This window comes from Caretta caretta, chromosome 15 (assembly GCF_965140235.1).
Source record: "Caretta caretta isolate rCarCar2 chromosome 15, rCarCar1.hap1, whole genome shotgun sequence".
NCBI classification, from domain to species: Eukaryota; Metazoa; Chordata; order Testudines; family Cheloniidae; genus Caretta; species Caretta caretta.
In genome coordinates, this window is record NC_134220.1 from 25,772,446 (window position 1) to 25,798,587 (window position 26,142).

A 26,142-nucleotide genomic window follows, 5' to 3' on the forward strand; every position below is an offset into this window, starting at 1 on the left:
TTAATGGTTCTGATTTGTTAGAAATAGGGTGTATTTGTCATATGGACAATGCATGTATTTGCCCTGGTCTGCAATGCTTTCCTCCTTAACTTTGAGGAGCAGAGTTTAGTATGTCAGGCATCTGATAACCAAGGCATTCCTATCTGCTGGGTTAGGCAAGTTCGTCTTGTTAGTCTGTTGCAGGCAAAAGTCTCACTGAAGAAGAGGCATTGGAGCAAAAGCCAAAGAAAATTTTCCTTCTCCTCTATCGCTGTCTTGAAGGGGTTGGTTTTCCCTGTGCAATTCAGAATGATCTCTGGAATTGAAGTGACGTTCAGGTGGGTTGCTGGTCAAGGTCAGTAAGAGGAGTATCCATTGATGACGCCCAGGTAGAGATCCCTTGCTCTATTGTTACGGCTGTCCTTGACATACACAGCCTACTGCTTTCTCTCTTAGAGGGTCCTCCTGTATTCTGCTTTCTGCTGTTCTACCTCAAAGACTTAACCAGCTAAAAGCTCATCAGAGATCTGATTTATTTTCCTCCTCCAGAGAACATGCAAGTGCCTCACACGAATTAATGAATTTAGCTTTGAATACATGTTAGATAAGAACAGTATCATCGTAATTTTACACATGGGGAAACTGAGGCACAGAGTTGCCATACCCACGATGACTCAGTGAGTGAATGCCAGAGACTCCCACGCTCCTGCTTTAATGCCTAGATGACAGAGGAGAGAGATTATTCTTGTCTATCCCGGAGCCTTTTCTTTACAGTCAGTCATTTACAATCTGAATTCACTATAATAGTATTCAGACGGCAGCAGCCATATTGACAGGCACATTTTTCTTTCATTAATTTAATTTTCTTGGTATAATTTAAATGCAAATATGAAACAAACATTTCCTGATGAAGAAATTCAGATTCCGTGATTGATTTTGTTGTTATGGAAAACAGCAGAAGCAAAATCCTTTGGTGCTGATTCTGGGGTTTTGTGCACAAGTGTAATGGCCATTTCACTTTCAAAATGCAATTTGAAGGCGTTTTTCAAATGCAAACTAATCAGCAGCATACGCTAATGAGATGTCAAGCCCAAAGCACTTCGGGATCTATTGGGAATGCTTAAAATGAACACTCTTCATAAACTACAGTGGTTATATTCAGAGTCTGCCTTTCATCATATTGTTAATTATGCAAATGAGAAAGCTCATACCAAGTAATTACCAGAGTTAAAATGAATGATCTGAAGAAGCCTCCAGTAAAGTCAGTGGTATGGGTAGCTAATAGACATCTAGTTTTCTGGGGAGTCATATGAGGCAACAAAATCAAAAGGATATTTTGGCTTCTTGAATATCAGTTTTCTAGATTTTTAGAGTCTGTGACTTGAAGTTTTGAATTAATGTCATGGACTAACAGGCACTGAGACAGATAATGTGTGTGACTATCTAATCTCACTCTCTCATCATAGCGGGATCTTCGTGCCAAATTAAAGAATTCAAAAGATTGCATTGGTCATGTAAGACTAGAATGTCCACTCTTCCCTTGAAGATAGTTTATTCTGTCTGCCCATCTTGGAAGGATATTCTCATACCTAATGGAAGGTGATTACAAACGTTTAGACTACTTCTGCATGCTCTTTCCTTACACCCGAGAGACGTGTTGTCATAAATTGCAAACAGCCCCCCAAATCCTTGGCTCTACAGTGGATTTCTGCTTGTGTATGTGGAATCCACAATATCTTTAAAAAGTGATTTTTAGCGCTCTCAGTCTGGGGTTATAATGTAAGGCAATAAGTGACTCACTACACTCACTTGTAGAGTAACAGGGTTTATGCTTGTCTTGTAAGATGCAGCCATTGGAAGCAACTTGATCACAAAGTTGCTTGTTTTAGCCCCTAGGGGACAACTCTGTCACATTCTGAGTGGGTCTTGCCTTCCATCCACTGGGAAGCAGCAGGCTCTTACCCTAGTGAAGTTTGATATTGCATCCAGAAGAGGGCAGTGGTAATTGTGAATGGATGCTGACTGACATAAAAGAATTATACAATAATATGCTATCTTTATACATCAACCAGTAACAGTGGCTGTCAGAACAGCTCTCTTTGTATAAGACGTAAGCAGTCCTTCTGTTTTCTATACGTGTGATTGTACTCAGATGACCTCTGCAGTTCATGGTATAGATCAATACCTTAAGCCTTTTTACATTTTCAAAATATGCTTATAAAAAATTCTCAGAGTGCAGGCATTGTCTACCCCAGACACCAACTTCTCCAGTAGACCCCAGATGGCAGCTGCTGCTCAAAAAGCTGTTTTCCCTCGCCCCAAGAGAACAGTTTTTGAGTTGCCTTCTAAGAAGCTATTTGTTGACCTGACATGTTTCTGTCAAAGGGATACTGTGCTTATTTCTGCTGGCTTGGGGCTTGGAGCTCAGTTTTAGTCAGCTCAGAATGGAGAATTCACTCCTTACCATCTCCTATATTAACGAGCATAAATCCACAGTCTTCGGCATGTCACCTTCAGAACTTCTTGTGAACCCATCTCCAAACCCCTCAGCATCCACTAATTCAGGTTTCTTGTTGCACATGGGGCAAAGCTGGTTGCGGACAGCAGACGATCTCATCCATATAATGAGGTTCCAGCGCTCCCCGGAAGTGACAGGCAGTGCCCCATGAATCTGCCCTCCTCGGTGTAGCAAGCCTTGGGATATCACATGTTCAATCTCCACATACGTTGGCACTGGGGTTGGGGCCTTGAAAATAGATAATAAAGCAGACACTAGGTTACATGAACTATCTCTTGCTGCTGACTTTCTAAAGAGTTGTTATAACTTGCTTTTAGTGCCTTTCACCACAGACTGTTTTACTAACCAATGATATCTAGGGATCACTTCACATACAATTGAAATGCAGCCACCTCTGGGATGAGATGTTACAGCTGTTAAACTGTTCGGACAGTTAAGGACAGATCGTAAAACAGCTCAAACTACATAGAGGCACATAGAGAGGCAGACTGTAACAGTCCAATAGCAATTTGGCCAGGACATGGGAGTTATTAACCCTCTCTTGCTAAAAGAGAAATTCTAATAACTGCAAATGATCAGGGCTTTAGTTTTCTCAAGTGAAAGACTGAAACAGCTTGAGTCTTTAAAGCATTTTGTCCACTCCTCCAAAATGAGCCCTTCTGATCATTATTTTAATTGTAGAAGGAGGTAGAGCATTTTACTCCCTCCTCTGATGTACGAATTATCTGTGTGGTCTATTTGAATAGACTCCTGTTAACTTCAATATTTATGATTAATTTACAGCAGTAAAAATTTTACTATAACCTCCTCTTACATAGAAAACTGGTGAACAAGATAGTCCTGATTTGGTCAGAAGCAGACAATTAATTTTAGTCAATCAACTTTTTATATGATCTTCTTTTTTAAAGTACAGCTCCCTACAAGCACCAATCCTCCTCCACAGCTTATTCTAGTTAGGTTCATAACATCAAATAAACCAATCAATGAAAATGGCCAGGTTTGATCTGTGAGCGTTAACCCTATATTTTAAGCATAAGGCTACTTGATGGTGTCTCCTTTAACTCAGTTATTCAAAAAGTTCCTGAAACAAAGTTAATGGCCTGATCCTGCACCTCCAAAGTCAACGTGAATTTTGTGGGGAGCAGGATCAGGCCTAAGTTAGAGAGAGATTCTCAGTACCTGTCTGAGGTCTCCAAAATACAAGTTGCCCTCGGTATATTCTTTTCCTAGGGATACATTTAATGTGACTTCTGCATTGTCATAGTGAGAGCTCAAATCCAGATCTTCATGTAGCGAGTACTTGACAACGAATGCTTTGTGGCTGTCCAGGGAGCCTCCCCCACAGTCAGGGTAAAGCAGAGATGTTATGGGCTGCAGGTATTTTTCACGCAGAGGTGTAATGAAAGCTTCATACAATCCAAGCTCATTTAACAGAACCTGCACCAAAGAGAGAGTACATGGAACACACCGATCAGCAAATAGCAACATGGTGACTTCTGGTATTTTGTCAGATATGCTACTGAGCCTCCTGGTAGCAGTCTTCCCTTCCAACCTTGCTGCTTACGTGGATAAAGAACTAGCGAGCAAAGACACAGGCTATAACTGGGGCAATGAGTTCAGAATGAAAAGTGATGTCCTGCAGAATGCCAGTAGGATCAAAACCAGCATGACTAGTGCCATATACAAAGCCAATTTTTACTGGTATGTTGTACTATCCCTGCTGTTTACATAGAGGAGTCCTGTCTTGTGTGGCTAAAGAGAACTCCAGTCTCAGGCTGTTAATCCAACCCCTTTCACCAGCACTAAGTTAACATATAAAATGCTACATTCCTGAAGTATCAAGTCCCAGTTGTATGCATATATACAGTCAAAGCAAGGACACGGAGACCACACTTGGAATGGTGTGGTCAGTGTACAGTCACTCTGTTTTGAGGCGACTTTCTAAAGCAGGGAGTCAGTGGATCCCAGAGCAACGGCAGTAGACGCCAGAAACTTGCTGCAGCAGTGCAGAAAGGCAAGAGAAACTGGGACTTGTAGTCCTTGGAGAGGAAGAGGCTAAGAGCAGACGGCCTCACGGATGGCAGAGGGAAATGAACTTCATTGTGGAAGAGCTAGAGATCAGGACTATTGAAGTTTGTGTGCAGAGCCACAAACTCTGCCTGACCTGTGTATTTCCACAGTTTCTTTTACAACCTTTCCTTGTCCATTTGGACACTGCAGTTTATAGTTCATATTGAATAGATTTCTTCTCTTTTCAGAGAATACAGTTACAATGCACAAGTGACTACAATAAAGACACTGGCTTATGTTCTCTGTAATAAAGCAGGACCTCCAGTCTGAACAATAAACCTACTAACCCACTCTTTGCATGGTATGTCCCAATTTATACAGCAGAAGTCTCTTAAGTGGGACACTCGGGTGGATGGCTAATCTCCCACATCAGATGAAGACACTTATTAAAAATAGACTTGAACTGAATACAGTATTGCATTAAATATTATGCATGGTATTTCATCTTTCTTTTTAAAAACTTTATTTGGCAGCTTTTGTACTCAGAGCAGAATTACATCTACCATATCAACACCCAGTTAAACACCAGTTAACCCCTTGGCACTATCCAAGTGTGTCCCCACTTATATTAATGCTGCCCCAACTGAGTAGCAATCATTGCCATTCACTATCACTAGAATAAATAGATCCGCGGAATATGGCCCAGTAAAGCAGCCATCTCAGTTAACTAGTGTACATTGTGCTACTTTTCTGAGTGTTTGTTTAAAAGCGGGGTGCTAACATTTTACCATCAAACTTTTTCAGTAATTGTTTTATTTTTATATATAATATAAAATTTTAAATACAAAATTCCACTAAAGCAGATTTCACCTCACATCTCCTTCCTGGCAGCCTCCTCCCCCTCCCACATGTACTAAGTTAGAAGTATAAATAAAATTAACTTCCTCACCCCTCTGCCTTTTAATTTATGAGTGTCTCTGCATTTGGGGTTGCACATCAGTGTGTGTAATGGATTCCCCCAGATCTTGGAGGGGAATGGACCTTGAAGCATGCAGATAGGTTGGTCTGATATGTGTCACTCAGCTTAAAGGCTGGAATAGCACATGAGAGATTAACCCTACAAAGTTGAGTCCTACCCCATAGTTATTCATAGTGTTTGGCCGGCCTTTGGGCATCTCAGATTGCTCGAAGTTCTCCAGCTCTTCAATGAAGACTCGGCAGAATTCCTCACTGAACACTGGAAGTCGATATATCCTCTTATCTGACCAAGAAAAAGGAGGTGTCTCTTATTAGGTAAAATAGCAGTAAGGACTACCCTTAACAAGAACATTATTTGCCAGAAAACAGTACTTGACAGCAATACAGTAGAGAACACAGCCTCCATATGCCTCACTGCATATTTTACTGTTTGTTAAACAGTTACTGCTACAAGGCGGATGGACTCTAGGGCACGGTACTTATTGGTCAGACTGGAAACTGAAAGCCTCCCAGGCCAATAGCTAAAAGCATTTGAATGATGAGGTGAACAGGTGGTGATGGAGAATTACTTGAGGCATGGCATTTTGTGGGAGGTGGGACATCATCTCTCTAAGACTCTCCATGCCAATCAATTAGCCCTTTCTGTTAGGAATACAATACAACAACATTACACTTCCAGCACAGGGCCTTAGAGATCTGCATACAAAGTGGATGAGTATTACAAATGAGGGAGCTGGGACACTGACAGCTTGAAAAAGTCACTTGTGCCTGAAAATTATTCCTCTTATAGGCAACACCCACAATGGGTGTGAAAGCAAAAACCCCTCTATTTTCCATTTTACTTTTTATACTTTCATTGCTTCCCCTATATATTCGGTCTGTCAGCTTCTCCCATACTGAACAGGCCCCATGAACATCAACAAGCAAGCAGAAAAACCCTGAACTTCTAAAAAAATATTCAAGACCTAATTTAAAGGGGGATCTACAAAATGGTAACTTTGGGAAATAGCCCATTTAAAATAATCCACGTGTACAGCATCCCTTGAACAGACTTGCCCAAGGTCAAACATTGAGTCAGTGGTACAGCCAACGTAGATCCCAGTGGTGAAATCCTGGCCAATGGGAGTTGTGCCATTGACTTTAAAGGGGCCAAGATTTCCCCCATCTATAACAACTAGACTACGCTGCTTCTTTCAAGAACTTTGATCATACAGAAGAAAACATTCTAACAGTGGTCAGTCATTTTTCAAAATTACAATATTAGAGAACTGGTTTAGAACAAATAATTCACCGCTGAAACCACTTGTGTGTATCAGAGTGTGGCTCTACCCACATTGCTGATAGGTCCTTTCACTTTACCTGATATAGAATCAATGTGGCGCACGAGGCCTTGGAGATCAGCATCTTGTGACGTGCAGTACTTAACTGTCTCTAAAAACTCCGGAGCCAGAAATGAATCCTTGGTGTTAGATGGGGAGAAAGACAAAGAAAAAAATAAAATGAACACACAATGACTTCATCTCTGACCTTCAAACAGCCACGCCACTGGCAGCAGCTGAAATGGAAGTGGAGTCTAGGGGCCACAGCTAGCTTGGATATAAACATACATAAAATATTTAAATCGTGAAGAAATGCACAAAGCTGTAATCTGCACTTGTTTTTTTCTTGGTAGATTTATGTAAATTACTTCTTGCTGGGGTTCAATTGTAATTATAAGCTATAGCTGGTCAGATTTATCTTTGCACAGATCACACTATGGGCACACATAACCTAGCTGACAGCAGTTCTCAAACTGTGGGTTGGGACCCCAAAGTGGGTCACAACCCTGTTTTAATGGGGTCGCGTGGGCTGGCTTAGACTTCCTGAGGCCCGGAGCCAAAGCAGGAGCCCCACTGTCCAGGGCCGAAGCCCGAGTTGCTTCAGCCTGAATGGCAGGGCTCAGGTTACAGGCCCCCTGCCAGGGGGCTGAAGCCCTTGGGCTTTGGCCCCCCCACCCCCATAGGGCAGTGCGGCTCGGGCTTTGCCCGCCCCCTCCCCAACCCGGGGTGGTGGGGCTTAGCGGGGCTCAGGCTTCAGTCCCCCTCCTGGGGTCATGTAATAATTTTGGTTGTCAGAAGGAGGTTGTAGTGGAATTAAGTTTGAGAACCCCTGGCAGATCAGTGTGCAAACAGTCATGCCCCATAGATTTTTTGTTTTAATTTTTTTTTTTTACCACCTTGCTTTGGGCCAGGATCTCAACACCAGACAATAATCGGGCTGTGCTATGAATATTACACAATGAAGAGCGTGATGCAGAGTGTAGCACTTGTTATTAGATTAATCTTTCTATTGGCTGCTCCTTAAACTCTGTACTGCCCAACAGTCTTCGTGATAACACTTTACACCTAATATTACCAACAGCAGTCTGAGCTGGTTCTGAGTCTATTCTCATCTATGGGAATGTAACTACTGACTTTAGTTAAGTTACCCCAGAATAAACCGAGAGTAAGAAGAGAATCACATCCAGAGGGTGTTCTGTCTACTTCAATAGAAATTTATGAGGATGTCCAAGTTGTGGAAGTCAGTCCACTTTTAAATTAATACAGTCCTGAGACTATACAGGATTCTGAAGGGCACAAAAGAGGCTTTCCTATTTCAAACTAGATTTCCATGTGGTTACTATGACACCATTACAGATTCAAAACAGCATGTATTTTACCTGTAGAACGTATACTTCTGGATGCTTTGGTTTGTAACATTGTGAAATTATGGCTTTTCTTGCCATGGACTGATGATCTAATTGCTGTCTTCTTTGCACTTCTTTCTGAATCTAGGAATAAGAGACACGATCTCATTAAGCGATCAAATGCTGGCAGTAATAATAATAAAAAAGTTTCATTCATTGATTCAAAACGGTAATTTTTGCTAAATGCATTATCTGCTCATGTGCACCTTCCGGAGTTCTGAATGTATTTCTGTGCCTTCAATGGGTCATTAAAAGGGCAAGGAGAGGTCTGAGTCAGACTCCCATTAAGACAGAAGGGTGGGTTTAAAAAACAAAACAACACCTAAAGGAATTCCATTGAAGTTAACTGAGACTGCAAACTTTCAGCACCTTGAAAAAGCAGGCTCCTTATTAGGTGCCTACATGTGGTTTCAGTTGCCTAACTTTAGATAGGCCAGAATGTTCACTCTTGAGTAAGCTCATTACCAAGCGCTGTTGTCACTTAAGGAGGAAGCAACCCGTAGTAGCATTAAACTCAGGCAGCTCTTCCAATTTCATAAACCTCCTGGGAGGCTAATTTTGAGCTACCCTTGTGAAAGTGGGAGGCAGAAGAATTATCTGGAGGGTTCGGACACCATGTCTGAGCTCCTCCATTCTCCTGGGCCTATAAAGCCAGGCACTTACCATAGAGAGGGGTAACTTACTTTCAAAAATCTCCCTTTATTTGGGCCTATTTGGCAACCAGAGATGGAATACTCCCTTGAGATGGAATACTCCCTTGAAAGTACCCTGTAGAGAGAGAGATCCTGCTCTTAACAATATCTTATAGTGGCAGAAACTGGGTACTGCAGACCCCATGTATTTCGGGTTAATATTAATATAGACATTGATTTTCTTTTCAGTCTTGACTTGAACTGGATATTGATGCTGGAGGACTCTTGGTTTCCATATGGCCAAAGAAGGCTGTGGGGGTTATACTGATTTTAAGTTGTTTAGGAATCCTTTCCGATTAAATGATGCAATTAATATTAATCTATTTTGCTGAATACCTCACCCTAGAAGTGGCTGCATTTCAGTGGTATGTGAGTGATCCCTGTACACAGTGTGTACAGTGCTGCAGGATCCTTTGGGATGAAATGGTATGATCTAAATGCACTACACTAACTTCTGAAACATATTTTACGAAAAAGGAGAATGGGGGAAAATTAGAAAAGAGATGGGGCAGACTGGTTAAACCAACAGGAAGGAGAGCAAGGGGCCCATTGTCATGGAATAAATGTCAGTGTTAACTTCAGGACTTTGTCAACAAATGAGCTCATCAGGATATCCAACCTGGTACTCAGGCGCCAGTAGGTAGTTTTCAACTTCTATATCAATCCAGCACATCATTTATGTCCAAGTGTAAGAGAGTGTTGGGGGACAGGAGGGAAACCAGGACCGAGTGTTTCAATCCTATATGTAACATTGCCTCCCTCTGGCTTTCAGCAAATCGCTTGACCTTTCTGCTTCACTGTTCATACAAACTATATCCCCAAATGCTGTAGCGTTAACCCTATATATAAAAGTTCCTGTAAATAAAAATTTGTTCTGAAGAAAGCCTTCTAGATTAGATCTCTACTCCCACTTAAACAGGCAGATTCCGCAACTTGTGGTCGGAAAATTGTAATTAATCGAGATAAGCAATACATATGAAAACAGGTGGTCCATGTGGAGTTGTCTGGACCTTTACAAATGACTTATTGGTGAAATTGTGTATACCTCTTCCAGAACTGCATTAAAGTCTTCATCACTCCTACAGCCATGATCACCTAACACCTGTAATATAGAGAGATTAACTGTTGATAAGTATCACTGATTTTTATGGTGCTCATCAACCTGGCATGGGCAGTGTTGTCAACTCTTGCAATTTTCAAATGAGTCTCCTGATATTTGGTGTCTTTCATCAAGTCCCAGCTCCTGGAATTCTGAGAGACTCTTAGCTTTAATTTAAAAAAAATATGTTTCTGGCTCTAATCTAATTATGTCATGTAAATCTATTTAGATTTAACAGTAGGCAGAGCAATTGACACAGCAGTCTAGCTCCTTAAGAAAGGGTCTGGGGCTCTGACACTGCAACCCAAAGTTTGCTTTAGGAGCAGAATTAAAACACAAAACAGACTATGAGCAAGGTGTTTGGGTTTTCTCCCCGGATTCTTTATTCTGGGCTGCTTTTTCCTTGATCCCGATATACCCACTCCACAACCAGCCCTTTGGGGTGTAGGCCATACCCACTAATTCCTTTCTCCCCAATTCTTTTGCATAGTAGCACTACCTGTTGCCAGAGGAATCAGGAGGTCTCCTAGATTCTCAGGCCAGAAGATAAACTAGCTGTCTACTCACCTAATCCATGCCTCCCTATCTACACAGCTAATTTTAGCAGTATAGCGTCCTGCTGCTGGAGTTCTTCTCCCACAGCAGGGAAAGCCTCCAGCACATCCTCCGCAATGTTGTGCTAGAAGGTTGTCAATTACCTGCCAGCTTTTTGACATAGCTAGATGAACTACAATTTGAGTCCCACCTCATCTGTACTGAGACTTGACAATTTGGGAGGAAATCCCAGACACTGGCAAGATGGTCTTTTAACATGTTCCTAAAAGAAAACTCATTAAAGGATATCTACTATGTTTGTTTTACAGTTTGAATTATGCAATTCTGCTTTTAATGGTACTATAGAGATGGGTAGACCTGAAAATTGACCCACATTACCCCAGTGGTCAGTATCCCAGTTGAAGGTCGTGCTTTAGTGACTCTTTGATCATTTTTTTCCCTTCTAATATGATCCTAGCTTTATAGGAAACTTGTATATCGAACATGGAGTTCATAGATCACCTATAATATGTTAAGGCAATACTTTGCATAGGGCATAAGAGATGGCTGCCTCCCTAGGGAAAAGTACAATATTTCTATAGTAAAGGCGCTGAACGCTACAGCTTGCTTTAGCACATACCCCAAGTGCAGGTTTGTGTTTTCCAGTAACAGCATTTGCAACACAACTTTAATGGAAAGACTCCAGAAGGTGACTAGACTTGTGCGTGTATTTTCTTTTAGCATGCAACTGTTCTGAATATACATTTTAAAGAGAAGCAGTGTTGTCTAGGGAACCATGAGTTAGGAGATCTGGTTTCTACTTCCAGCTCTGCCACAAATTTGTGACCTTCATTAAACTCCTTAATATGGACCTCAGTTTTCCTATCTATAAAATAGGGCTAAGACATTCGCAATTTTGCAGACTGGCTTAAAATCCTCTATGGCAGTGCAATATTAATGGATGTTGCATTTCCACTTATCCACTTCTTGATGGAGACTGTTGTGTTAAATAGCTACTACCTCCTTCTCCAGAGGTGGATGCATGTCAGAGGCAGGCCAGAGGCCCATGTACAGTTTGTGAATCATTTTGGAATCCTGTGGGATGAAATGGTGCAATAAGTGTTTATTCAAACCCTATTTTGCCTGCAGCTGTAGGGAAGATCCAGCCCCAAATGTAGCTGAATTGCGGGGGATGAGGGCGGGTGACCACCCAATACAGCACCTGGGATCCACCAGTACAATGTGAACACCAGGTATTGGTGCTTGCAGGAGGTCCCCATCTGCTTTCCCCAGCCAGGGGAATCTCCCCCCGCCCCTGGCCCCCATCTCCCCCATCCCCTGTGGGTGCCGGGGGGCGGTTACCAGCCCATAGTCCCTGCGGAGCTGCGGCTCGTCCCGGTAGCTGACGTGCAGGCCGTAGCGCCGCAGGAACAGGTTGTCCGTGTGGAAGCAGGCGCAGGCCAAGAAGCCCCGGGCCGGGGCCGCGGACCCCGTGGACATGTTTCCACCCGGACTGTGGAGGGCGGAGCGGCGCCTCGGGCTGAGATAGTCACCAGGGAATGGCTGTAAGGGCAGCGGGTCCGGCAAACAAATGGCTCCGCCAAGAACCAACAGGTCCTGCTTCCGGTGGCCGCTGTGCACACAAGGGAGCGTCAACAAATTACTCGGGGAAAGGGAACGAAGAGAACACAGGGAGCTTTTTGCCTGTTTCTCAGTCTTCGGTCTCCAGACCCCTATTTACTGACTCTTCCCCTTCTGTTTCTTCTCTCCTGTCCTATTTTCCTTCTCTTCCTCCTCTCCTCTTCCACCCGCATTGGGCTCTCCTGAATCAGCCCCATGGTACATTAAGAGCCCTAGTGGAACAGTGAGATGGAAAGGGGCATTTTAGTTCTGGGTGGGCGACCCCTGTGCATGGATTAGAAAGCGTTTGGGATCTTTCTTTGGGGATGACATGGCTTGATCACCCTGTGCTGATGCTCTATTGATGATGATTGTAATGACCAATTTTTGAACTATTTTGCAAGAAACTGAATAAATGTCAATGTTTCACTTGTTACCAGCACAGACATTCACCTTTGTGTAGGTTTTATAATGTATTTTAAAATGTACCCATCCACGTCATCGCAGAATAATGGAGGGGTGGGTGCCCCATGCCTCAGTTTCCCATCTATAAAATGGAGATAATGGTCCTGATCGCCTTTGTAAAGCACTTTGCGACCTGCTGATGAAAAGTCAATTCTGTTTACACTGATTGAGTTCATTCTCTTTGGTTGAATTTTAACTGAAGCAGTATAAAGAGCATTGCTATTAATCTATAATTTCTGTAATCATGCGAGATATCATGATATTGGAAGGGGGTGAGTGGAGAACTGTCCACCCAGTGCTCTAGGCATATGCATGCAATATACCTAACAAAACAAGTGGAATTAGTATTTAGAGCCCAGCCAACCTCCTCAGTAGGCTGTGGATGCTAGAAGAGACAACATGGTCCCACTTGTTTATGCACTTGAGCAGTGCTGATGCTCTATCCAGTCGAGGGCAATGGTGACAGATACACAGTGTAGGAGGGCATTAGTGTGTCATATATGCTGAAAGCTCCAAACCGAGACACTACCGGAGAGCCTGGAAGCTGTAATTAATCCATTCGGTGTTTTCTTCAGGAATGGCAGGTCTGACTGAGGTGGAACGCGGCACCCAGACAGAAGTCCGAGCTGTGGAAGGGATCCAGGCTGAGACCAGGGCTGAATCCTTAGAGAGGTACAAGCAGGTGTACAAATACCTGGCCAAAGGCCGATATCCCAGGCACCTCACTGCACTACAGAAGAGGAGCCTCCGCAGATACGCCACCAAGTTTGAAGTGGAAGGTAAGTTTGAGGCAGTGCCCTAACTGTAGGGCCTGATCCAAGGCCAATTTAAGTCAGTGGGATTCTTTCCACTGATTTAAAGGGGAACTGGCTCAGGCCCGTGGAGCTGGGTAACTTTTTTCTCAACACCTGGTTTCATTTTGTTCAGGAAAATCCCTCCTCGCTCTCTTACACTCACGCATCGAGTGTGGCTGCTATAAAATCAGTGGATGTCACTGGAGGAATTGTTACCCACGCCGAGTTCTGTTCTCAGGCAGACTTTCTGAAGGCAGTTGCTGCTGAGAACACCTTGCCCTTCAAACAAACCACGTTAGCTTTTAAAGCCTCCAGTGAACTCTGCAGTGCTGTAATTCTCAACGAAGTCTCCAAGCGCCTCAGTCCCAAGGGAGAGGGTTTTCTGTGCTGCCTACTGTCATTCCCCACGGCCAGGCTCTGCAGCTGGGGCCAGGCAGGGGGCTGGCCTAGACTCCCACTCCAGCCCTATGATATGAGACTCCCTTCCTCTGCAGCGGGGCTGGAACAATTGGCATAGTGGGGGTGCTAAGAGCCGTTGAACCACACAGTAAACCATATTATTTGAGCATAAGCTTTCGTGAGCTACAGCTCACTTCATCGGATGCATACCGTGGAAAGTGTAGAAGATCTTATTATATACACTCAGTATGCATCCGATGAAGTGAGCTGTGGCTCACGAAAGCTTATGCTCAGATAAATTGGTTAGTCTCTAAGGTGCCACAAGTCCTCCTGTTCTTTTTGCGAATACAGACTAACGCGGCTGTTACTCTGAAACAGTAAACCATGGATATGATGTAAACCACTTCAAGCCGGGGGCGGGGGGGGGCAAGCACAGCAGTACCCCCAGGCCCAGCACCTGGGATCCTCTGTGGGTCTGGGCCGGCGGGGGGGAGGACACGGAACGCAGGCAGAGCTGCGGAGAGAGGCGCTCTGCGGCGCTCGCTGCCGAGCGACACTGATCCACGGACCCTTAGCGGGCCCCCGCCTCGGCGCTGCTGGTGTCCCTGTGAAAAGAGCCCGGCCTGGCCTGAGCCGCGGGGGGGGGGACGCGCGCGCCGTGCCTGGGCGGCGGCAGAGCCTCCCGCGCTGCTGGCCTCCAGCCCCCCCGAGCCGCCAGCCCCGGCGGGGGGCCCCGCAGCCTCCCCCATGCTGACCATGGACTCCGCCCTGCAAGTGGCCGAGGAGGAGGTGGTGGAGTCCTGCAGCCCCAGCAGCAAGTTCGAGGACATCTACCGCCTGCTGTCCGAGGGCTGCTTCCCGCCCAGCTTCTGCTCCATCAAGAGGAAAAACCTCAAGCGCTACGCTCAGAAATTCATCATCGAAGGTAACGCGAGGGAGGGGGGCACGGTAGCCGCCCCTACTGCCACCCCCAGGGCTCCAAAATCACGAGATTGGCTTTGAAATCATGTCAAATGAATAGGCTTGGGGTTCTTTTTATTTGCCTTCTGATTTTCGAGCCTGGGTGGCAAACCGGGGTCACATCTGGAAGCTTTCTCTGCAGCCACCAGGACTAGAAACTTACTTTTTCCTCTAAGAATGGAGGCTGAAATCATCACATATCCACCTGACTCCAGGAGCTGGGGCTTTTAGGAAAACAATTCGTTATCATGAGAGTTGGCAACCCTGAACTGCCCCTGCAGATCGCTGCCTCCCTGCCCCAAACACTCCTGGCACATGCATGCTACGCACCCCCCTTGCACCACGCCCACAGCTCTGCACCTACACTGCATGCTCCTACGTACACAGCCAGGGCTGACTCCTGCACGCTTTCAGTGGGAGGGCGGCGAGGTGTACGGGTCTGTTCTGTTCTTTGGAGGTTTTTATACCACACTCATCACCAGAGCATCTGAGCACCTTTGCGTAATGTGTTTACCGCTCACTGTAGGTAAACTACTATACTAGTAGTAGGTATAAGAACCTATATCGCATAGAGTAGAGAGAGGAATGTGGTCACTTATGTTCTAAGCAGAAGGTGAGTTTCAATAGAGCAGCCCAGTTCATATAACCCTTAATGAGATTCCTTTTCTGTTGCTCTCTGATGGAATTGGCTTCTAGTGACTCTGGAGGGAGGAAAGCTCTGAGAGCAGTAAAATAAAATAAAGTAATTTTGATGCATTCCAAGGGATAAATTATAATTCTGGTTATAGGAAACCTCTGCTTAGAGTGAAGTTATCCTGGGACAAAATGACTTCCCTAGCCTGGAGAGTTCTACTGCGTTCTACATTCAGAAAATAGGTTCTTGGATTTATTTTGTTTAATTCTGTCTCAGTGGGTCCATGGTCAATTCTCTATTATGTTTCTTACGGTTTTCTCAGCATGGAAGAATGGCCTCTCATTTGGGATCCACTAGCTGGAAGTTTTGGGAGTGTGCCTTTTAAAAAAAAAAAAAAAAAAGTCTGAGCTAGCCAGCGTGCTGTGAAGTGCTGGTTTTGAGCTGTCTGTTGCTAATCCTCTTTTGTGTTTCGCTGCAGGTGGCTGCCTCTATTACGTGGGACCAAAGAAGGAGGAAAAGCGTGAAGTCATCGTGGATCCTGAAAGGAGGCGGCAGGTCTTCCTGGAAAGCCACTTCACAGAAATCGGGAACCATCTGGGACAGAAGAAGACAGTGCACAGGATTCAGAGCCGGTACTATTGGCTGGGGATTGTGAAGGATGTAGTAGACTGGGTAAGTACTAGAGCTGTTGCCAGGGTTTTAACCATGTCAGAGTCATGCACGCCCACAGAGACAGTTCAGGCAATGCTTCCAAAGGCGCCTCCTTCCCCCTGCACCTCCATCAGGGTGATGTGATCTCTTGTGCACAGATGCCATGTGGCACTTGTGCAGACTCTCTGCAGATGAAGCTCTGCGGGGATAGCCCGAGTCACGAGGGGAATCATAGAACTGGAAGGGACCTCGAGGAGCCATCTAGTCCAGTCCCCTGGACTTGTGGCAGGACTAATTATCTAGACCATTCGTGACAAATGTTTGTCTAACCTGCTCTTAAAAATCTCCAGTGATGGAGATTCCACAGCCTCCCTAGGCAATTTATTCCAGTGCTTAACCACCCTGACAGTTAGGAAGTTTTTCCTAATGTCCAACCTAAACCTCCCTTGTTGCAGTTTAAGCCCATTGCTTCTTGTCGTAGCCTCAGAGGTTAAGAAAAAATAAATTTCTTCCTCCTCCTTGTAACAACCTTTTATATAAAACTTGAAAATTGTGATCATGTTCCTTCTCAGTCTTCTATTCTCCAGACTGAAAAAATTGTTTTTTTTTAATCTTCCCTCATAGGTTATGTTTTCTAAACCTTTAATCATTTTTGTTGCTGTACTCTGGACTCTCTCCAATTTGTCCACATCCTTCCTGAAACGTGGTGCCCAGAACTGGACACAGTACTCCAGTTGAGGTCTAATCTTGATGTCACCCTTGACTGGTGTGTCACTGGTTTTCCCTCCTGTTTAACAGGAAACCTTCACTTGCAGCTCCCCTGAGTTCCTCCAGAAATGCACTATTTGTGGATATGTTCCCATCTGCGCCCTCCCCACCCTGAAGCTAACACACCCAGCTGTTGCAGCAGAGCAGTTTGGGGCAAGTGGCTGGGAGAAGGTCACACACTGAATTGTGGCTTTCACGGGGGAAGAGGGCAGCCAAATAGAAATCTCTTTCGGGGGCAGTTGTTTCTCCAGGGGGCAGAGACAGGTGATTCTCTGGGATCCTTCTTTCCTTTTGAACCCTTTGGTGGTGGGTTTTTCATTTGATGTTGGGTTCATTGGAGGTATCCTTGGCTGTGCCTGGCCTTGACCATCCTGGATTCCTGCCAGAGCTTCCTGCCTTCTCCAGGGGGGACTGGAGCTTCCACCCACCTCTACATTTTGGATGGCTGGTTTTCTACCTCCACTATCTCACCACCACTACTCACATGCACCTTAATCCCTGCAAAAAGAAAAGGAGTACTTGTGGCACCTTAGAGACTAACCAATTTATTTGAGCATAAGCTTTCATGAGCTATAGCAAGTGAGCAAGTATAGCTCACAAAAGCTTATGCTCAAATAAATTGGTTAGTCTCTAAGGTGCCACAAGTACTCCGTTTGTTTTTGCGAATACAGACTAACAGGGCTGCTACTCTGAAACCTGTCCTTAATCCCTGCAGTGTCTGTAACCAGCCACTAGGGGAAGCTGAAGCATGATTTGAAAAAAGATTTATGCTTTCTCACAATCCAAACAACTCCAGCTCCTCCAAAGCAGAAGATTATCAACAAAGATGGGGAACACTTGCAAACTCTTGGAAAATTCTGATCTGGACCAGACCTTGCACCTTGGGCTTGGCCATCTTCATTTGGGGGTGTTCACCTCACCCCAGGACTCCCTGACAGTAACTCCCAGCTGAGTCAGAGATGGTCGTATGTGGGCTTGCCAGGTCGCTGTGAGGGGGACTTTAGAGTGCGGCTGCTCCAGGGGAAAAGGGTTCTTGGTTTCAGTTGTGATATGCAAACCCCAAAACGTATCCCAAGAGGTTTAAATTCATAGGTTCCAAGGCCAGCAGGGACCATTGTGATCATCCAGTCTGACCTCCTGTATACTGCAGGCCATTGAACTTCCCAAAAATAACTCCTAGAGCAGACCTGTTAGAAAAACATCCAGGCTTGATTTAAAAAATTATCAGTGATGGAGAATCTGCCACAACCCTTGGTAAGTTTTCCAGTGGTTAATCACCCTTACTGTTAAAAATTGACATGTTATTTCCAGTCTGAATTTATCTAACTTGCAGCCATTGGATCATGTTAGACCTTTCTCGGTTACACTGAAGAGCCCATTCTTAAATATTTGTTCCCCATGTAGGTACTTATACAATGTAATCAAGTGACCTCTTAGCCTTCTCTTTGTTAAGCTAAATAGATTGAGTTCTTTGAGTCTAAAGGATTAGAAAACTGTGACAATCATTCTCATGGTTCTTCTCTGAACCCTTTCTAACTTTATCAACTTAACTTCTTAAATTGTGGGTGTAACAGGGTTCACTACTATGGCGCCTCCTTGTGGCCGCGCCTGGGGAAGAACTCTTGATCAGTCTGATGCCCATCCTTCAGTCTCTCTGGATTCAGGTGCTCTCTCTTCGTGTCTCAGGGTGCTCCCTCTTTGTGGCTTGGCCCTCCGTCCAGGTCACTGTAGGCTTCCTCTTCCGAGGTATCAAAGTCTCAGGCAGTCTTCCATTCCTCTGCCAAGAGTATGCCACTTCCCCAGTAGGGGGACCTGGGCCCACCCATTAATCCAGGTTCTAGCCCAGGGACTCTATATCCAGCAACTATAGTCTAAGTAATCCTAGCTGCTTCACTGTTTCCCTAGGCTCTTTCCTACCTTCCTGTCTCTGTCTTCTAGCCCATCCCATGTTACCACTGGAGCCTCCTCTGCTCCCTATGGCTACTTCACCCTTTCTTGGATTCTTGCCAGAGTCTGTATCTCCACGCAGGATCCCAGGGTTCACCACTCCCCCAAGACTCCTCCATGTCTCTTATCCTCTCCCCTCCTCTTTAGGGAGTGGTGCACTGTTCCTTCTGCATCCCCTTTTCCTGCTTCCATTTTGCAGCCTAGCAGACTTGCTTCCTGAGTCTATGATCTCCCTACACTGTACTTTGTATCTTTTACAGCCCATTCTTGCGTTCCACTCCTAGTTTTATACCAGCTCAGCCTGCCCCTGCTGAGCTGGGCTTCATCGCCCATCTTACCTTTTCAGCCCTGACTCTCCCCTAAGTGCAGCCTGTCACAGGGCTAATTGGCCTTTTTTACCCAGTCGGGCCTTTGTGGGGTAACCACCCCATCACGGTAGTCACCAGAACTGGACAGAGGATTCCAGCAGCGGTCGCACCAGTGCCAAACACAGAGGTAAAATAACCTGTCTGCTCGAGAGTCCCCTGTTCATGCATCCCAGGATCCCATTAGCTCTTTTGGCTATCGTGTCACATTGAGAGTTCATCTTCTTCAGTTGATTAACCACCACAATGCCCAAATTGTTTTCAGAATCACTGTTCCCAGAATAGGGTCCCCCACCATGTAAGTGGGACCTACATTCTTTGTTGCTAGATGTATACGTTTACATTTAGCCATATTAAAATGCATATTGTTTGTTTGCGATCCAGAGCGCTCTGAGTCAGTGACCTGTCCTCTTCATTATTTACCACTCCAACAATTTTTGTCTCATCTGAAAACTTTATCAGTGATGATTTTATGGTCTCTTCCAGGTCACTGATAAAAATGTTAAATAGCATAGAGCCAAGAAGTAATCACTGCAGGACCCCACTGGAAACACCTGCTAGATGATGATTCTCTGTTACCTTTTGAGACCTATCAGTTAGCCAGTTTTTAATCCATGTAATGTGTGCCATGGGAATTCTATATCATTCTTGTTTTTTAATCAAAATGTGTGGTACCAAGTCAAACGCTTTACAGAAGTCTATTACAGCAGCATTATTACCTTTATCAACCAAACTTGGGATCTCATCAAAAATGATATGAAGTTAGTTTGATGGGATCTATTTTCCATATAACCCATGTTGATATGGATTAATGACATCACCCTTTAATTCTTCATTAATGGCGTCCTGTATCAGCTGCTCCTTTATCTTGCTCGGGGATCAATGTCATGCTGACAGGCCTGTAATAACCCAGGTCACCCTGTTTACCCTTCTTAAAAATTGGCACATCATCAGCTTTCTTCCAGTCTTCTGGAGCTTCCCCAGTGCTCCAAGGCTTATGAAAACACTATATTAACGGTCAAACCAGCTCCCCAGCCAGCCCTTCTACAGCTCTTCTGGCCCTGCTCATTTAAAGCATCTAATTTTAGTAGCTGCTGGTTAACTCCCTCCAGGGATACTAGTGGAATGGGAAGAATTTTCTCATCACCATATGATGAGACTATATCATCTGTTTTTTCCCCAAATACAGGAAAGAAATATTTAATGAACGCTTCTTCCTTCTCTGCATTATTAGTGATAATTTTACCACTTCTATCTAGTAATGGCCCAATACCATTGTCAGGATTCTCTCTGTTCCTGATCCATAGATGCTGGATGTTTCCAAGCAGCATGCTTCAGCTTTGACTAGTTGGGTGCAAATCCAGGATCCTGTGCAGAGCCTGAGGATGCAGCTTGAGCACAGGCAGGTGCTCTGATGGGGTCATGCGATCTCAGGGTGGGGGCATCCCCCAGGTCTTGGAGCAGCGACAGCTGCAGCCTCGGGGCTGTTGTAGCCTCTGAGGGAGATATGCCCACTCTCCATGGGGGGTACGTTTGGCAGGTGGCTGCCAAAGGCATGATCTTCCCATAAATTCTGGCCTGCACACCAACCCAGCTTGCGTCCCTTGTGCTCCCTTCATCCTGGTCCCCACTATGCAGTGGAATCCCAGTTTGTTCTGGTATTTTTCAAGCCTCCTGTGGAATGGGGGAAAATCTGCAGTAAAGCCAGACGAGGGAGATTATTGAAGGGGGGGGCGGGTGTCATTACATGCCATACCAGTTCAAGCTGTGCTAATTTATTTATTTACTGTAGTTTCTCGACTCTAGGGAACATCTTGTGTTGAGAGAGGGGCTCAGAATCCTGGGGCCATTCCATACATGACTAATGGCTTCACAGTAGGTCAGGTCTGGGCCTAGCAGAGTTTGACAGCCTCTCTGGAAAGTCATTGGGCCGCACTGTTTGCTTTTCAGATCAAAATGTGTGAAACCTGCCAGAACGCAGAACACAATAAGAACATGTCGCGGAAAGTGAGGCCTGTCAAAGTGGAGTCGCCCTGGGAAGTGCTAGGACTAGACATTCATGGTAAGTCATTGGGATGAGGTCCTCCCCCTGCCTTTCACCAATAAACAGGCTTTTCCTCTGTTGTTAGTCTGCACAGGTTTCCTATAATCAGTGGATAAAGAAAATCTATCACTGTGTGTGGAGCAAAATTTACCAGACTCTGCACTGAGGGAGAAACAAGGGTGAATTTTTCTGCCTGCTAAAATACAACCTGGTCCATGCAGTTTGCTGAGCATCTTTTGTACACTTATTAGGAGCTCTGGGCTCTCACTGCCACCCAGGATTGGGACCGCAATGAAGATTTTTGTGCTGACAAAAGTTACTGAAATTTGACAGCTCAATGCCATTGCACTGCAGATGTCGTCATTTCGCCGTGACGTTCTTTGCGCTGATCATTTCACTGTGTTGTTCCTTATCTTCCTCGTTAGTGTAATATTATGGCCTGGTGTTGATTTCGATTGACACTTGTTTTCGTAGGACCTTTTCCAGAGACAAGCCGGGACAATACGCACATACTGACTGTAACGGACTATTTCACCAAATGGATTGAAGCTGTCCCAGTGCAGAAGAAAGATGCCTTCTCGGTGGCCAAGGCACTGGCTGCAATTTTTTACAGGTGGGCTCTTCTGGCTCTGGCTCCTGACACTTCTGATGTGTTTTGTGGACACAGTACATTTTTACGATACATGTACACTTCTCTCTGTAATATTTCCCATTCTGAGATTCTGGTATGGATGCTAGGGAGTGCTTTTCAAATGGTAATGAATTCTTCCTCACAAGGCACCTGTGACATATACCCATTAGTATCTCTGTTTTCCAGATGGGGAAACTGAGGCATAGAGCAGTTACTTGAGTTGCCAGAAGTCTGACAGCTGGTGTCCCCTGATTCCCATCCCTGTGCATTAGCCACAAGACCATTCTTCCTTCTTTAGAATAGATATAGGGCCTGATCTTGCTCCCACTGAAGTCATTTGAGGAGTGTTGCCGCGGATCTCAATTCAATATGAATTGGGCCCTAAAGAGTAGAGGAGGCATGTGAAACCCAGAAACTCTGGTGTAACTAGAGAAGATGGAGAGATTTGTGCCTCTAATCCCAAATCTCTTCCCCCTCAGCCAAACCATCTGCTTTCAGATGATTCTTTCGTTACTGAAAAGATGGACACAGCAAACGTTCCCTGCCCCAAGGGAAGGTTAGTTTGTGACTGTCCATTTAATAACGAAAAAACCAAATACCTGCTGACCTTGGCTGAGAGGCCTTTTGTGGGTGATCACTGCAGAGCTTTCCCTGTGTCTAAATCAGTGCCTTTGTCAGTCTTCCTTGTCCCATAAGGCAATGTGAGAGCAGCTTGCGGGGAACTGAAGGCTTGAGTTTGATGAAATAAAGTTGGGTTCTATAATTTTCTTTCCTCCTTTTTGTCCAGGTTTGGAGCATCCAAGAACATCTATTCCAGTCAGAGCTGGGACTTCTGCGACGAGGTGGGTCAGACACTGGGGTGAGGCGTGTAACAGTGAAAGTGCCTCCAGGGGGGAAAGTTGCGTTCTTCTGTGCAGCATTCTATCCCAGATCCATGTGCAAAGTGCCGTACGTGGGTTTTGTACAGGGGATTTCAGTGGTGCTTGGGGGGCAACAGGATCCTCTCCCGGCTCCGACCCAGGGGCAGAGTGCAGGAGACCCAGGTGCACTATGGTAGCAACTGGTGCTCTGCACATCCTCTTATGGGAGATCTTGACCAATGGCTCTGCGAAGTTGACCATGCATGCAGTCTTCCTCCTCTCCACAATAGGCAGAGGGTGAGGAGTCCCAGCTGGTGACCTATCCATAAACTCTCCTACCACAAAATGGAGTCCCACCGGCTACACATGGTTCTAGATGGCCCCAAGCATAGTTACTATTTATTTATTTCAAAAGCCGTATGCAGCATCATTCATTCATGTGGTGCTTTGCACACCCTGCTAAAGTCTTCCTCCCTGCCCTCAAGTCCTTTCAGTCTACAGGGAGGATTTCTCCCTAAAATTGACACTTCTCACTGTTGTCAAGCAATGTGGGTCTCAGGTTCATCTAATTTCATCCTGCAAATTTACCATTTTCCTTCAGACTCCCTCACTTCAATTCTGATCTGATTTTGGCAGCCACTGTCTCATGAACTGCTGGAATTCAATGCCTTAAGCCATTTGAAAGCACACCTGAGATATGGGCATTAAATTTGTCCCTCCACACCACTTTTGGGGCAACGGCACTTTTTACAGTGCTGGTTCACTGCTGAATATAGCCAATCTTGGAGCTCAGACCAGTGTGATCTTTACCCTCTGAAAGCTGTGAAATGATTTTTGTTGTATTAAACCTTGTTGTTCAACTGATTTTTTTTAAATATTGTTGTTCGACTGATGCAAGCGTCTGCTCTTTGCAGGTGAGCCGGTGTTTATGTGAGCGCTGGAATATCTCCCAGACGCTGACCCCTGCCGATCCTGCCCATTGCCCCGGCCTGGACAACTGCACCAATGAGTTGCTCAAATCCTCCATCCGAAACGTGGTGAATGAGAAGCCAAGCGAGTGGGATGACTATCTCGACCCGATTCTCTTTGACTTCCGCACATCTGTCAGCTCCGTCACTAAATACACCCCGTTCTTCCTGATGTTTAACAGATATGTCTGTCTTTCGTCGGAGGTAACTTTTCGAGAAAGAAAAGCCAATGCAGATGTTCTCTCTTAATGCAAATAAAAACCGTTGGGTCTCGTCCATGCCTTTCAGGTTGAGTTTGTCAAGGACTCTAAAGAGCAGGGTGCTGCTCCCGGTAAAGTGGATGGCCTTCCACCATTCACCGCGGCTGTTCAGGAGCAGCAGAATGCAGTGAAAGAGATTGTAAGTCACATTGCGCTTTGGAATCCTCTGAGTGGGGTGGAGAATTTGCCACACATGGGGGGGGGGGGGGCGAAGAAGGGACTGTCCATGCACCAGGGTTGGCATCATTCGATATGTCTGCTCGTTGGCCAGCATGAGCACAGGAGGGATGTTGCAGCATGGCACCAAGGTGGGAGCTGAATAAGGAGACTCCTCCAGGGCCCTATCTTGTGAAGTGCTGAGCGCCCTCAAGCCCCACTGAAATCAGTGGGGCTTGTGGATGCTCAGGAGCTATGGCTGGGCCTGGCCAGTGCGCTGGCTCACATCTGTGATATCAGAATAATGCGTATTGCCTGGAGTAGCACAGGGAATCCTTTGGTGGTGTGTCAAAGGGTCGCATGGGAAGCCTGATGTCAGGGGAAGGTTTTGGAGGCGTGCAGAAGCCACCCCGCATCCACCCCACAGGGGCAGCTCTTGCAGTTCTAGTCCTAGTTGCAACCTGATGCATGGGGGTCACAGTCCTGCTCAGGTTTGGCTCAGCTGTTGTTCTGCTGACCTAATGATGGGGACCAGCCAGATCTGAGTGGGTGGCGTTGAGCCCCCGTGCACCAAGTTGCAAAGCCCCCAGTCAGAGCAACTGGCCCAAAGCTGAGCAGTGCTGCGACCCCGGAGGTCACACTGCCTGGAGTGGGGAGCTAAGCCCAGCCAGTGCCATGGGACAGGAGTCCCAGGAGCCACTGCTATGGTATGCATGGTATACTTATCTAGTGCTTATTATGTTAATGTGAACCTTGTATAGCATGGGTAAGAAATAGTTAGGAAGCCAGATATTTTTTGCACTGAAGCTATTTACTGAGTATTGACAGACCATTAAGCTTTACAGATGGGTCCTAAGTCCCAAAAGGCTGAGAACCACTGGCCTAGTGGATCGAGCACTAGACTGGGACTCGGGAGAGCTAGGTTTGGTTCCTAGCTCTGCTACTGACCTGCTGGGTGACCTTGAGCTAGTCACTTCACCTCTCTGTGCCTCAGTTTTTCTCTCTCTCTAAAAGGGGTATAATGCTATTGACCTCTTCTGTAAAGGACTGTGAGATCTATGGATGCAAAGTGCAATGTAAGAGCTGGGTGGTATTTTTATTTGAATTGGTCGACTTGGTAAGACTGTCTTTTTTCTTATTCCAATAGGATTTTGATTCTCTTTATTCTCTAGTAATTGTAGTAAAATCTAGTGTGACAAGATGAGGGCTGAGAGCCTGGATCTCTGGGCTCTACACCTGACTTTGCCAGGTAGTGTGACCTTGGGGGAGTTATTGAACGGCTCTGTGACCCAGCTTCCCCCTTCTGTAAAATAATGATAACAGTTTGGTTATGTGTTGTGAAGCAGGGCAGGTTCTAACAGCCAGACTTAGGGGATGAGTAAGCTTCACACTGGTAAGTGATTCCATCTGAGTCTAAACTCACCCTCCAATGGGCTGGAAGAGAGGGATATAGCAAGGAAAGCAACCAACAGGAAAGTGTAAGGAAGAGTCCGTTATAATACCCACCCATCCCCCAGCATGCAAACTATACCAACTTAGACCCCCTTATACCTAGTTACAGACCTGTAATTCACACCCCAGCAGCATCCCCACGGACTACAGCCCTGCAACTCACTGGCTTTTTGCTGGAATGCCTTGTTCTAGGTCAGCGTAGGTGAGAGAATTGGCATATGCTGACATATGAACTTAAAGCAAACTGCTTGCACGTGAGAGAAGAGAGGTTTTAATTAACCGGCGCCGCAGAAACCCCCCATTAACTGACGTGATCCCCTTTGCAGGTGATAGCCAATATGGCCGCAGCTTACAAGCGGGAGCAGAAGAGCGTGAAAAGAAAAACAAGGAGCCTGCCGTCCCTCGCCTTTAAAGTGGAAGAGGGCGTGTTCGGTGGCAACACAAATGCATCCCTGAAGAAGCTGAAGAAGAGCCAGTTTATGGCATTTCAAATTGAGACCGTGCTGACGCCCGAGCAGAGTATATCCGGGGTGAAGAAAACCAGCTAAACTCCGGGGTCTAACTCCGTGACATCCTGCTGTTGTCTTGGTAACCTTAGCATGAAGTGTTCTCGTAAGATACCTGTGTGGAAGA

The 26,142-nt window shown here is 45.5% G+C and overlaps 1 protein-coding gene across 1 annotated transcript; it reads right to left on the reverse strand.

Moving 5' to 3' along the window:
• Positions 1–1,788: 1,788 nt before the first annotated feature.
• OGFOD2 (2-oxoglutarate and iron dependent oxygenase domain containing 2) lies at positions 1,789–12,061 on the reverse strand. Its single transcript, XM_048821474.2, has 7 exons — positions 11,898–12,061; positions 9,948–10,004; positions 8,184–8,294; positions 6,845–6,944; positions 5,644–5,768; positions 3,677–3,934; positions 1,789–2,725 (listed from the first exon to the last, which is right to left on the reverse strand). Exons 1-7 carry the CDS (start codon positions 12,033–12,035, stop codon positions 2,450–2,452), a joined length of 1,065 nt encoding a protein of 354 aa, XP_048677431.1. The 5' UTR covers positions 12,036–12,061; the 3' UTR covers positions 1,789–2,449.
• Between the last annotated feature and the right edge of the window lie 14,081 nt (positions 12,062–26,142).